This window comes from Aspergillus stella-maris (genome assembly GCF_047715825.1).
Source record: "Aspergillus stella-maris strain CBS 113639 unplaced genomic scaffold BDV14scaffold_21, whole genome shotgun sequence".
Lineage (NCBI taxonomy): Eukaryota > Fungi > Ascomycota > Eurotiomycetes > Eurotiales > Aspergillaceae > Aspergillus > Aspergillus stella-maris.
Window position 1 is genome coordinate 161,182 of NW_027396815.1, and position 12,741 is coordinate 173,922.

The 12,741-nt window shown below is 51.2% G+C and overlaps 5 protein-coding genes across 5 annotated transcripts; 2 read left to right on the top strand and 3 right to left on the bottom strand.

Annotated features, from left to right (window-relative positions):
• The first annotated feature begins 735 nt into the window (after positions 1 to 735).
• Positions 736 to 2,550, top strand: BDV14DRAFT_48357 (uncharacterized protein). Its single transcript, XM_073776875.1, has 4 exons — positions 736 to 1,240; positions 1,316 to 1,451; positions 1,513 to 1,944; positions 2,025 to 2,550. The coding sequence occupies exons 1-4, from the start codon at positions 1,070 to 1,072 to the stop codon at positions 2,411 to 2,413; spliced, it is 1,128 nt and encodes a 375-aa protein (XP_073629068.1). The 5' UTR covers positions 736 to 1,069; the 3' UTR covers positions 2,414 to 2,550.
• BDV14DRAFT_171625 (ketopantoate reductase family protein) lies at positions 2,545 to 3,896 on the top strand. Its single transcript, XM_073768441.1, has 5 exons — positions 2,545 to 2,690; positions 2,736 to 2,829; positions 2,888 to 2,942; positions 3,043 to 3,245; positions 3,320 to 3,896. The coding sequence occupies exons 1-5, from the start codon at positions 2,644 to 2,646 to the stop codon at positions 3,890 to 3,892; spliced, it is 972 nt and encodes a 323-aa protein (XP_073629069.1). The 5' UTR covers positions 2,545 to 2,643; the 3' UTR covers positions 3,893 to 3,896.
• Positions 3,897 to 5,768, bottom strand: BDV14DRAFT_171626 (lytic polysaccharide monooxygenase auxiliary activity family 9 protein). The gene is made up of 3 exons (XM_073768442.1): positions 5,409 to 5,768; positions 4,652 to 5,349; positions 3,897 to 4,566 (listed from the first exon to the last, which is right to left on the bottom strand). Exons 1-3 carry the CDS (start codon positions 5,593 to 5,595, stop codon positions 4,075 to 4,077), a joined length of 1,377 nt encoding a protein of 458 aa, XP_073629070.1. The 5' UTR covers positions 5,596 to 5,768; the 3' UTR covers positions 3,897 to 4,074.
• Positions 5,769 to 6,774: 1,006 nt separating this feature from the next.
• BDV14DRAFT_171628 (FAD-binding oxidoreductase) lies at positions 6,775 to 8,920 on the bottom strand. Its single transcript, XM_073768443.1, has 5 exons — positions 8,404 to 8,920; positions 8,233 to 8,336; positions 7,809 to 8,154; positions 7,510 to 7,751; positions 6,775 to 7,454 (listed from the first exon to the last, which is right to left on the bottom strand). Exons 1-5 carry the CDS (start codon positions 8,707 to 8,709, stop codon positions 6,950 to 6,952), a joined length of 1,503 nt encoding a protein of 500 aa, XP_073629071.1. The 5' UTR covers positions 8,710 to 8,920; the 3' UTR covers positions 6,775 to 6,949.
• Positions 8,921 to 9,380: 460 nt separating this feature from the next.
• BDV14DRAFT_171630 (uncharacterized protein) lies at positions 9,381 to 11,700 on the bottom strand. The gene is made up of 8 exons (XM_073768444.1): positions 10,860 to 11,700; positions 10,796 to 10,815; positions 10,715 to 10,751; positions 10,601 to 10,671; positions 10,246 to 10,547; positions 10,126 to 10,200; positions 10,011 to 10,078; positions 9,381 to 9,952 (listed from the first exon to the last, which is right to left on the bottom strand). The coding sequence occupies exons 1-8, from the start codon at positions 11,059 to 11,061 to the stop codon at positions 9,579 to 9,581; spliced, it is 1,149 nt and encodes a 382-aa protein (XP_073629072.1). The 5' UTR covers positions 11,062 to 11,700; the 3' UTR covers positions 9,381 to 9,578.
• Positions 11,701 to 12,741: the final 1,041 nt, after the last annotated feature.

Consider the following 12,741-nt stretch of genomic DNA (forward strand, 5'->3'; position numbering starts at 1 on the left):
GCTAAGAAGTATTGAACTCAGTTGTTGCCAAATACTGAATAGTTCTGAAGTCTGAACCCCTTGTTCAACAGGTGAGATGCTATACCTACCGTGCACAGCGACATCAATCAGAAGATCTGACTCGTCCAGTACAAACCCCAGTTGCTGGGAAAATCAAGATCATCACGCGAGGAACCGATACAAGCGCAATTTCCACTATGCAGTTCCGATCCTGCCGCTTGGGTCATCGGGCAGCGGAGTTCGTTTCTCCTCATCGCCTGTCCATTTGTTCCGCCAGCACCCAGTACCCACAGGTATACCCACTCAGAACAACCACCATGACAGGTCCAGAGCCCGTGCATATTTGCTTTTTCACCCCTAGCTTAGACAGCGCGCTATTTGGCATTGGCACTCGGGACTAGGCTTCTCGCGTGGGAACTGAGGTGGTCTGCACAATGCCCCTTTGTGTCTTTAGCGCTTTCGTCTTAGGTAGTCAAGTGCAATTCTCGGGATTGTCCCACTGTCGGTATTGGCTTGCCTGGTGGATATTGATATGCTGATTGCTGACACTCCATCTGATTAGCGTATAAGGATTCGAGCTTCAGGTGGCGTTTGCGGGCGGGAACAGTCTGTCTGGCTGGGAGGACCCGGCTGCTGGCATTGGCATTGACACTGGCTGTTAGCTGTTACAGGCCAGCGGACTCGACTCGACTCGAAAAAGAAAATTGTCTTGTCTTGTCATTCTTCAAATATGCTCGGCGTCTGCATTCTGCAAAGCGCAGTGTTCCTGATGCTCGTACTTTGTACTTTGGGTGTTTGAGACTACTGCAGCACTAGGTGGTACCCGGGTTTAGTTTCTGCTTGCGACTTGGTAGGCATCGATTGATTGATATATCTATCAAGTCGTCTCCTTACCCCGGGTGTTCGCCCAGTCTCTCGGGTTGGTGCTATCTCTCTTCTCAGTCGATTGATCCGATTTGGCTTGGAGGCTTGCTTGAGGCTTCTTGGGCCTCCGCGGCTTGGTCGATTCAACTCGATTCCGATACATACTTGACTGACTCATAACCATCCACTACTGGAGAGGACAGCCATGGCAACCCTCAAAACAGACGTCGACTTTAACGAGAGTCGCGCGGTGGAGGTTAATGTCGTCGCATGGGTATTTACGGGGACTGCGATTGCGACGGTGGCGCTGAAGGTCACGGCGCGGCATATGGTGCGCAGGCTTGGGTGGGATGATTTTTTCATTTTCTTTTCGTTGGTATGTTTGCCCTTCTACGATAAACTTTCTGTCGGTGAAGATAGTGTTTCTGACAATCATGGTTGCGGCGTCTAGGGCTTGAGTATCATTGCCGCGGCACTGGTGTCGTACTCTGTTACTCTGGGACTGGGAAGACACACGGCGGCCGTTGTGGCAGAACATGGAATGGAGAGGGTAACGAAGACGGCGTATTGGCAGATTTTGGGGTTTCGTATGTCCTTCCCCTCTTTACCTCTGCGTCCCCAGATAGCTAACAGTATCACGATCCGCAGCCTTCAACATAGGCTCCTTCTCCTTCCCCAACATCTCAATCGCCATTTTGATAAACAATCTCCTCGACCCAAACCCCCTCCGCTCCCGCTTATTACTAGGAATGTCAATTCTACAAGTCATATTCGCACTCATCTCCGTGATCCTCATCTTCGCACAATGCAAACCCACCGCCGCACTTTGGGACCACTCGATCAACGGGCACTGCTGGCCGCAACACATCTTCTACGACTTCATGTACTGGACGAGCGCGTACACGACCATGACTGATATAATTCTCGCTATTGTACCGATTACGGTCTTTTGGAAGTTGCAGATGAGGAGATCGACTAAGGTTGGCGTTTGTATTATGATGGGGTTGACGTTGTTGAGTGCTGTTGTGACGATTGTTAAGGCTACTTATTTGCCGCTTTTTACGGATGTTGAGGATCCTCGTACGCCTGCCTCCCCATTCCCACTTCCTTCCTTTCTATCTCAGGTGGTGTGATAGCTAATTTGTTGGCTGGCTACGCAGTATACAACGTAACCCCCCTCGTAGTATGGGGCCTAATCGAACAAAACGTCGTCATCGTCGCAGCATGCATACCAACCCTGCGCCCATTCTTTCGCCGTGCCTTCGAATCCCGGGGGTCCTCGAATAATACTTCTTCGCGCCGAACAGGGTCCGCCATTAAGCTCTCGTCCAATCCGTCGGGTGTCCGCTCCAAACGCGGCCCGTCAACGACGGAGATTGATCTCCAGGAGACGCAGGTGCATGATGATGATGGGGATAGGGGGAGTAATAATTCCCGTCAGGGGATTTGGCAGACGAGGGAAGTTATTGTTGAGAGTGATGATGAGAAGGATGTTGAGGGGGGGAGGGGGAGGGATATGCGGAATGTTGTGCCGATGAATTTGAGGTGACATTTCCTTTTTATTTTTGGTTGGTGGCTTATACCCAGGACATACTTGGTAGTTATGTCGTTTCGTTCTTTATACTTTTCTTTCGGTTGTACTATATCTATATATCTATGTACTATCAATGATAATGACCTAGAATTAGTTATCTTCGGGGCTTCTCCGATCCCCGCATGGCTTAAACGCTCTTCTCCCCGCGAACCATCTTATCTCTGACAACTCTCGACATTGACATCATGGCAGAGTCGGAGCCTATTGATGTTCTGCTTTACGGCCTTGGAGCGTAAGTCACCTGTTTATTATTTGTGAAGATATGTTAATTCAACAGAATCGGCTCCTTCTACGCCTTCATCCTCTCGCGCGCCGACCGCGTCCGGTTGACCGTCGTCGCTAGATCGAATTATGATGCTGTGGTTAAAGATGTACATGCTCACTCTGCATTCCATTGATCAGGGCTGTATGATGCTAATTACAATATAGGGGATAAAAATCACCAGTGCAAACCACGGCGAACATAGCTTTCGTCCTGATCGTGGTGCGTACCCCTCCATGGATACAGCCCACCTACTCCAAATCCATCCAAATCCCAGCATCAATCTGTCGAAGATATGGAGTAACTGACTGAATGGACAAAGTAATCCGCACCCCCTCCGAAGCAACCGGGACAAAATTCGCGTATATCGTCTGCGCGCATAAAGCCGTTGACCCCGCTGGCTCAATCACCCCGCTTGACCCCGTCATCAGCGACGAGACCACGATTGTGGTCTTGCAAAATGGCGTAGGAAATGAAGATCCCTTCAGGGAGCGGTGGCCCGGCGTTACTGTTATTTCAGGCGTGGTACGTCTTTCACCTTCCTTCATGCTGTCGGGGCTTTGCGGCCTGATATGAGGATACTAACTTGGTATGAGCAGGTCTGGGTCGGCGCCTCCCAACCAACCCCAGGAGTGATTGTCCACAATACATCGGAAATGACCGAGCTCGGGATCTATCCAAACCCATCCCTCTCACCCTCTCTCGAACAATCCCGTCTAGAAGGATTCACAACCCTCCTATCCTCCGGCGGCACACACCACCGCGTCCACAGCGACATCCAGCCCCGCCGCTGGGAAAAAGTCGTTTGGAACGTCGCATGGAATGCCATTACCGCGTTGACAGACCAAGACGTAGGCTCGTGGCTCCATTCGTCACCAGAGGCGATTCCTTATTCGAAGAGGTTGATGAATGAGGTTATTGCTGTTGCAGGGGCTGTGGGGGTCCAACTTGAGGAAGGCTTAGCGGATACGCTTATTGAGCGCGCGATGGGGTTGGGGAATATTAGGACAAGCATGCAGACTGATCGAGAGTGTGGACGGTTAATGGAGATTGAGGTTATTCTGGGTGTTCCGGTGCGCAAGGGGCGGGAGATGGGGGTTGATACGCCGTTGTTGGAGGGGTTATATGTGCTTTTGTTGGCTATTAATAAGAATTTGGGGGAGAGGAAGTAGCTGAGGTATGCAGGATGAGTTGAATGCAGACGTAATGGATCCTGTCTGTCCGTCTGCTTTCATATTTCATTGTCTTGTTGTGATCTATCTATCTAGATCGAAGTGGACAGGATAGAATGGAATGACACAGGGAAACGCTGTCCGTCGGCGTGACTCGCTGAATCCCATATTGGGGACTTCATCTACGCCTTGTGAGAGCGCTTATAGTTAGCCTTGCACTTTCCCCGTCCATGCCCCTTAGGCTTCCGACCAGTCGGTGTAGCCTCGGCATCTACAGCCTGGACAGCCGTCTCAATGGCAGCAACAGGGGTCGTGGTCACCGCTTCCTCACTAGACACAGCAGCCTCGGCGGTAGTAGCAGTAGTAGTAGAAGTAGCAGCCTCAGTCTTGCTCGCCGTCTCCTCACTTCCCTCATCCCCGGATCCAGTTGCAGATCCTTCATACTGCACACTACTCTCACCCCCCTCAAATGGCACCGCAGAGCCATCAACACCAGCAAACTCAGAATCTGGCGTAAGAACCTCCCCCTTATTAGGCGGCCCCTCGAAGTTCCCCGCGTTACAGTTATCGTCGATGTTCGTGCACTTGTCGGACCAGATCTGGCAGTTTTGGCCGCCGGTGGGCGGGGCGCCGTCCCAGCAGCCGTCGGCTTGGGACCAGCATTGTTTGGAGGACTAAGTCGCGAAAGAAAATATGTTAGTAAATGAATTGTATGATGGGGGATTTGGGGATGGGAGGAAAAGGAAGGGTGTAACGCACGGCCCAGCATCCCTCCTCGTCGCTATAAGAGGGGACTTCCTTTCCGCACCAGTTATCTCTAACCAGGATGCACCCTTCTGGTTGGAGGCCCTTGGATTGTTTTGCTTGGACTCCCGAAGAAGAAGAGGTCTTTGCAGAAGACGAAGGCTGGTAAACATCCGGTCCGAAGCTGGGATAGGGCAATTCCAGAGGCGTCGTATAGATATTATACGTCAACCCCTTAATATCAGTACTATACGTACTCCCATCAATAGCAATCCCCTCCGGCACGGTCCCATCCTCAGACCCCTCAACAAAAACTTGCGCACAGCTCACATAAAACTGCGGATCCGGCGGACTTTCCGTCGCAGCATGCAACGCCAACAATTCCGTTCTAACGAGATAATCACCCCCCTTCAAGCCCGCGGGGATATCAGCAGATAGATACCCGTTATTCGCAATGAGTTTGTCCGTGCACCATTCGCTGGTGGATTCGTCGTAGGTATGTTCGTAGATCTTGAACCAGCCGCTTCCGGAGGCGGCGTTGTCGCTTGCGGATGCGTCGGCGACGGGTTTCATGTAGACTGCACAGGGGCCTTTGTGGCCGCTGTCAATGGAACCCGGTTGCGATGCGTCGGGCCATTCCCTGAACAGGAAGGTAAGGGTTGAATTGTTGGAGGCGGGGCAGATTCGGCTAACGGATGTTTCGCCGTTGTATCCTGTCAATATTTCCATTAGTATCGTTCACTAGATAGTCGGAGGGTAGGTAGGTACACACCGCACGCCATGGCATCATTGCTCAATGGCTCAATCGGGTATGTTGCCTTTGCCGGATCAGATGGTTGGCGCACGCAAACGCCATCGCCTTGGTTTTCGCCGTCGATGAAGAGCGTTGTCATGAGGGTGTGGCCTGCCACGAGGGGTGCTCCGAGCGCGAGGGCGCCGAAGAGGTGGGTGAAGTGCATGTTGTCGATAGTCAAGTTGAATGCAAATTGAAGTCGAAGTCGAAGTCGGAATCAAAAACTCCGAAGAGTTGAAAGGAGCGAAAAGAAGAGAAGTAGTCCTATCAAAGGAATGTAAATGAATGAATGTAAATCGAAAGGAATGACAGAAGTAAACTGAAGACAACAAGATGCACAGTAGAACAAGAACAAGACTGAAACAAAACGAGGGGCCACAAGAGCATTTATACACCCACCCACCATCCACATGCAAAGTCCAGCGTAGGCGCCCAGCACCAGCCCTAAAATCCATCAGTTGGCTGTCAGTGTCAGAACCAACAAGGAACCCTGCAGCACCGACCCGCCCAGGTAGAACTCATCAAATGCCGCCCGCCGTTTCATGTTTCAGGTGCCATATCAACCCCACCGATCGATCTCATTTTGCAATAAATCGCCGAGGAGTGTTTCAGGATCTCTTGGCGCGCACACTCGTTATCTATGGTGGTGGCTTCAGGACAATAAAATCAGGGCTGTGGGACAAAGAGTGCTAAGCGCCGAGACCCATGCAGGATGAATTCTCCGACGGTGGTTGCTTTCCGTTTGTTCTGTGTGACATGACCTGTGTTATAAGTTGCCTTGCATTGCATTTTGGATTTGTTTGTTCTCATTTGATTTTATGCTGTTGGCAGTGGCGGTATCGCAAGGCAGACATGTCCTGTGGGATTAAATGAAGGACGCCGTTCCTTCTTGGCTACGGCTAGACGATAGGTTGATCTGCACTAGTAAGGAATCATACCCTGTCTAGAATCCGTGTGCAATTTAATTATCAGGGTCGATGCAGGTGCAGAGAGTGTGGGCAGATGCCAGCGGTAAGTTCGCCGAAAAGAAACGCAGTCATCCAATAAATCAGACCCTGACTGTCGGAATGAATTCAGGAACAAGGGTGTGATTGGCGCTGGATGCTGGATGACTGCATAAAGCTGGATTCTTTGACTTGCTTGGGAAGAATAGCCGAGGTCGAAAGTCTCAGAATTGAACCCTGCCAGGTATGATTGTGAGTTGTTTGATCTGGCTTGACGCCTGTTCCTGTCAGGCTGCCACTGTTACTTTGCCTTACTGGTCCCTGCGATCGGGGCGTTTGTGGCTGTCTCGCGGTGTTTCATGTTAAGTGCTGCAATTTGGGGGCGGTTAGATCTAACATCTCCATTTCCAATCCATGCTGAAAATCAAGATTCAGATTAAGATAGACCGTGATCTCATTCTTCTATATAATAAATTAAATATATACAAATCTGCAAAGTATATCTCACTCTTCCTCTATCCCTCAGTCTCCTCGAATAGATCAAGGAAAGGGTAATTAGCCAGAGTAAGCAGTATGCTAATAAACCTTAAACCCACCAGGCATCAAACTCTGCCAAACAGCATTCGGATCATACTTCTGCGCAATATCAACCAGCTTCTGATGATTCGCAGCCCCATACCCGGGGAAAATACTCTGGAACCCAGCAGAGTCACCAATATAGTTAAACGCATCATACAGCCCTTCCTTCTGCGTCGCATTGTTAATAGCCCACGTCGTCTCCTCGAGCCAAGACATGACGATATCATCGTATTCAGAGCCGCTCCACTCCACGACCTCCGCGTAGGCGAGGTAGATCTTGGAGCTGTCGAGGCCGAGCGCGTTTCCGCCGGCGGCAGAGGAAGCGTCCATCCAGAGTTTGCCGATTGGTTGCCAGTCTAGCTGGATGGCTTTGAAGTTTTCGGAGGGGACTTGCGCGTAGAGGGTGGGGAGGCGCTCGAAGAAAGTGCTGTTTATGATGCTGATGCCGCGGTATAGGTCGTCGAATGTTGTGCCTGTTACTGTGCCTGCTACGAAGACGTCGCTGTGCTTTATTAGTATTGCGCTTATATAAAGGTAAGTATGAGGCGGGGACATACTTGATATCAGGAATAACCATCTGACCAAGCTCAGAGGCAAACGACGAAAGAGTCTTGAAGCCGAGCGTGCTTGCGTAAACGGGGATATCGGTGAACGGCTTGAAGACTTCAGGGAAGGCAGTGTCGGCGCTATCGTAGAAGAGGATAGCAGAGGCAAGCGTAGCAGAGCCAGGCGATGGCGCAAGAGCAGGGACGATGTGCGTCTTGGGGTCGGAGATGTCGGAGGCGAATGTTGCGATGGCCTGCAATCACAAATTAACATACTTTCCCTTCTTATATATATTTAGTGGAAATCATACCTTGAGGAAATCATCGATATACTCTTCCGAAACAGTGTACGAACCAGCCCAAACCATCGGGCTCTGAATAGTGTTCATATCGAACCGCGTAACAAGGCCAAAGTTGCTGCTTCCACCCTTCAGAGCCCAGAACAGGTCAGGGTAGCTGTCCTTGTTGACCTCGACGACAGAGCCATCGGCAAGGACAACCTCGTAGTTAACGACAGTGTCGCATCCCCAGCCGACCTGGTTGCCGTAGAAGTTTACGCCTCCGGCCAACAGGAGACCGGGGACACCGACGGGACCGAGACGACCTCCTGCGACGGCGAGACCGTGCGGCTCGAGGAAGGAGTACACGTCTTGCCAGCTGGAATCTTGTTAGTTTGGTTCAACTGGTTCTATTTCTATTTTTGGCAAGGGTTGGGTGTGAGAGGGTGAGACAAACCGGTACGCGGGACCAAGGCGCAGAAGGGACTGGTCGTCGTTGAGCTCGAGGGTGTTGAGCGCAGACATAACAATCAATACGCCGTCGTCGATGTTGTTCGCGCCCTGTACAATTACAATTAGCACTCATCCATCTCATCCATCGAAACCTGGACAGTATGGAGGTACTCACCCGAATACCCATATGCCCACCCCCCCTAACAGCAAAATGCGCATTCTCGGCCCTCAACAACTTAATCGCATCTCCCAACTCCTGCGCAGAAGATGGCCTGAAAACACACCCGGGGTCCATAATCTCCGTGTTGGACCAGAACTCTTGGCTCTCGTCATCGTAGACATCCTCGCCGGGGAAGAACGTCGAGGCGCCGATTTGGGCCTTGAGTTTCGCGCACCCGCTTGTGTCGTCGTTTGTGTTTGCGAGAGCGGGTGTCGTTAGGGAGAGCAGGCCCGCGATGGGGAGGGTGTTGAGGAGGCGCATTTTGTTAGGTGGTGTGCGGTCAGGTCCGGTGTAAGGGAGGGAGAGGGGGTTGCGGAGGGACCGTTGGGACGGGACTGCAATCGGGGAGAAGAAAGGAGGGCGGCCGTTGTAGAAATATACGACGATCAAGCTAGACCGAGACCCAGAACAGCTCTACGGAGTACCTTCTAGACTAAAGCTTGTACCTGCCTTTAGCCGGGAGGGGCACAATGTAATGCAATGCAGTGCACTGCAATCCAGAGCAGCGGTGCACATTGCACAATGCGGTATATCCCGACCATCCCGAGTTGCCGAGTGGCTGTGGCTATGGAAGGTCCAGGAGGTATGGAAGAATGGAACGCATGCCAAATCACCAAACCTAAAGCTCTACCTAAACGACCGGAGCACGACTCAGACGGAGACCAAGGCAGCGAGTCGCAGGCTTGCAGCAGCAGACTGTGGATCGCAATCAGAATGTTTTTGTCAGCTCTTCAGGGCTTGCTCGCTAGTCTCCGGGCTAGACGCATAGTGCTGTGGGGGGATCGGGATGGCGTCCGGTTACGGAAGTGAGCCCTTGCTTGGGTTCCGCTAGGGTCGGAGGAGGAGCAGTAAGATCATAAGATGTGCTGCGTGGTAATCTGCATGCAGCGATCTCCGATTAACGAATTATTCAGATGCGATGAGCACGTGGTGTTTAATCTTGATTCTTGCATATTAATTGTTGTGGTATATGTACATAGAAAAATTAGGTATTAATCGCTAATCCAGATCATCCACCGCATTATCTTATCCGACGTTATCCCGACTCTCAGCCGAGACTTCTTGACGGACTGAAAGCATACAAACCATGAAATAGAATATCTCCATACTCTCAATATAATATCATCAGATCACGAATGCTCCCCCGACTTCTTAACATCGAACTCCACAGTCCTCACAATCCCATCCAGTTCCTTCCCCCCCACCACGCCCGCAGCAGGCAAAATATGCTCCTCACTAGAATTATCCGGCGCAGACTTATAAGCAGTCGAATACTGATGCCCATGATTCGAGAAAGTAGGGTTCCCACTACGCGGGATTGAATTGAGAGGGAGTGAATTCCCACGACTTTGAGAAGGGTAGTTGTACCCGCCGCTGTGCGAAGATAGGCCGAGGAGGCGAGGGAAGTACCGCCGCACGAAGGGGCGCATGGCTGTTACGCAGCCGCCGAATATTCCTAGGTTTAGTTCGATTACGCACCACATTAGGGCGTTTGTTGTGGCCCCTGTTTTTGGTTGGGTTGTTAGTTGGGAAGAGTGGATTGGGGGGGAGGGGGGAAGTACAGGTTAGGTCGGCGGTGTTTTGGAGGATGTAGAGGCTTGAGAGACGGATGCAGCTTACGACGCCGACGCTGGGATTGTTAGAGTGGTTTAGTCGGCCATTATGGAGTGGACTTACAAGCATCCAGTAGCTAAGATACAACCGACGGCAATCTTCTGTCGCAACGGCATTTGCAGGCGGCGCAGCCACGGTCTGTCCAGTCAGCATTTATAACCCTCCAATCCAAGTAATACATACACAGGAACCAAAACCGTCGCAAAATCAGTAAAGATACCCAGTCCCGCATTCGCAAAGTAAAACGTCGGCCGGTCCATGCAGTAACCGCTTGTAATGCTCACGTCCCAGGACTTCTCAATTGGGTTACAGCTGAAGACGTTGGCGAGAACACTGGCGATGTTATATCCGGCGGCGATGAAGACGAGCGCCCAGACGGCAATGTGGAAGTTCTTGCTGGGGAAAATGCGCATGTAGAAGAGGAGGACGGAGACTTTGAGGAAGCCTGTGCCGGCGCAGTAGATTATGGCGGCGACGACGTTGAGCTGCCGGGTCTTCGTTAGACTTGCCTTGGTTGAGATATAGGTGGTGTTCAAACCTTGAGGAAGTGTGGTGATAGATGCGATAACGGGACGTTCCACATGTGGACGGCCAGTCCCCAGTTCAGCACTGTTGTCGTTAGGAGTGTCTTTGATGGGTAGATTCAACTTACTGTTGAGGATGATGCCGCTTAGAACGCATGAACAGGCCTATACTGTTAGCAGTGGCAATTTCAAGACTCGCAAGAACATACAAATGAGACAATCATAAGAGCTGCATCGTTAGCATAGGCCATCAATGAGGAAAGTTAGGCTTACCATCATCAAGCCGAAACCCACGAGCAATGAATGTGCGCGTCCATAATCGAATCAACAACGAAGAAAACGATATGAAAAGAAAGATGACATTGACAATCACGAATCGATTCCCATCATACTCCGGGTTGACAAAGTTAGGCTCCTGACCATCTGGCGGCGCAAGTGCAGGCGTGAGATCTGGATCCGTGGTTGCTGCGGACATGTTGAAGGTGTGTGTTGAGTTGAAAGTGACAGTCAATAGTTGGATGGAGCAGGCGGACGGTCCAGCGTCCAGGGTCCCGACATAAATGATCTCACTCTCATCAAGTGACTCCGCCTCAACGTGTTTCAGGAGAGCGAGAGCAAGATTGGGCCTGGGTGTCAGATTGCTTTAAACAATTAGATTATTGATGACCCGAGTCCCCAGAGTTCGACCATCGACAGACAGGTCCGATGTGTCTCCATCGAGGGGAAGTTTGATCTCTTTAGCCGCAACTTTGGACACTGCGATATGCTCATTCTGGTAATTCTATGACTATCAGAATCCTTGTCTTGCATCATTCGCTAAAGCATCCCCGGATCTGGACCAGATGGTCGACGAAACTGCACATCAAGCCTGTATCTCTGGTACCGTGGTTTGCGTACCCGTGATGGGTCCACTATGAATTCATATTGTTTCAGGTCGCCATATAATTTATATCAGCACCCATCCCGCTTCTTGCACTGCCCGGTAATAACAATCGGGCATGGCGAGTTCAATACCTCAGTCCCAGAGCGCCGGGTGCAGACTGCAAAGGCCAAGCAGCGAGGGATGAATAGACCTGGTCCACATCCGGTGAAAAGGCAAGATTGGGAAACACAACGAGGCCGGATCACTGGCTGCGCACCTCCACAATTAGTTGAAGTTTGTTCCCCATCCTCAAGCCGGACCGCCAGCACCACACCGGACCCGGCGGCCAATTCATGGATTGACTCTTGTCACTTCCTTTTTCTGCAGTATACCCTCTCTAATGTTTGGGTCGGAAGTTGCCTTCTCTTCCGTGACAGCGTCTGGATTATTCGACTGCCGTGCCTGTGGCAACTGGCAAGTCTACAGCTTGCAAGAGACGCTGCATTCATCAGTGCTCTGAATAATGTGGCTTTTCGCCAAGTCCGTATACGACACTATGACCCGTTCCCCGCCGAAGCCTCTCTAAGAGGCGTTGTGCTAAAGCCGTGGCGAAGATGCCGAGAACTAAGGAGCAGGGCAGGATCAGTGGTTTGGTCAACATATTCCTATAGAGGAAGCGTGTCGCAGCCCTACTAGGAGTTAATCTGCGCCGCCAAAGTCAAATAAATGCGAGTTGACTCGAACGCCACTTGTCATGCAGATAGCGAGACTTCAAACACCGGATATTAGGGAAAGTGGCGCCGCCAAAGTTTGTATCTGCTTGACAAGAGGACAGGCGATGATCAGGTTCAGGGGAAGTCAGAGTCAACGACAACAGAGTTCAAGCCAACGTCCGAGTCCATATTCAGGCTATTCATGCTAGCCCCCAAACGAAAGCGAGATCCCCACCAGGCCCGGTTCGTTGACCCACCACCCAGCATTCTGGTCTGCGATTTGAGATTTCGGGCCATCGCCGAGGCATCTCTTGGGTCAGCTTGGACGAAATTTGTCGAGAACAGGAAAAGCCCCGGCCGTTGGATGCGTCTGATCAACAGCAGGGATAGAGCACTGTTCACCTGATCATGCAGTGTGCAGAGCACAATAGCATTGATTTCAGTCGAATCAGCCAGCGCAAGTCAGGATCGCCAGAGGATCTGTTGCCAACTCGCCACGTGACTGTGGTCTGCCCCGGGTTATGCGACTTAACCACTGTAGTCTGCTGATAATTGATCCTGACCAAATTGCTAATCACTA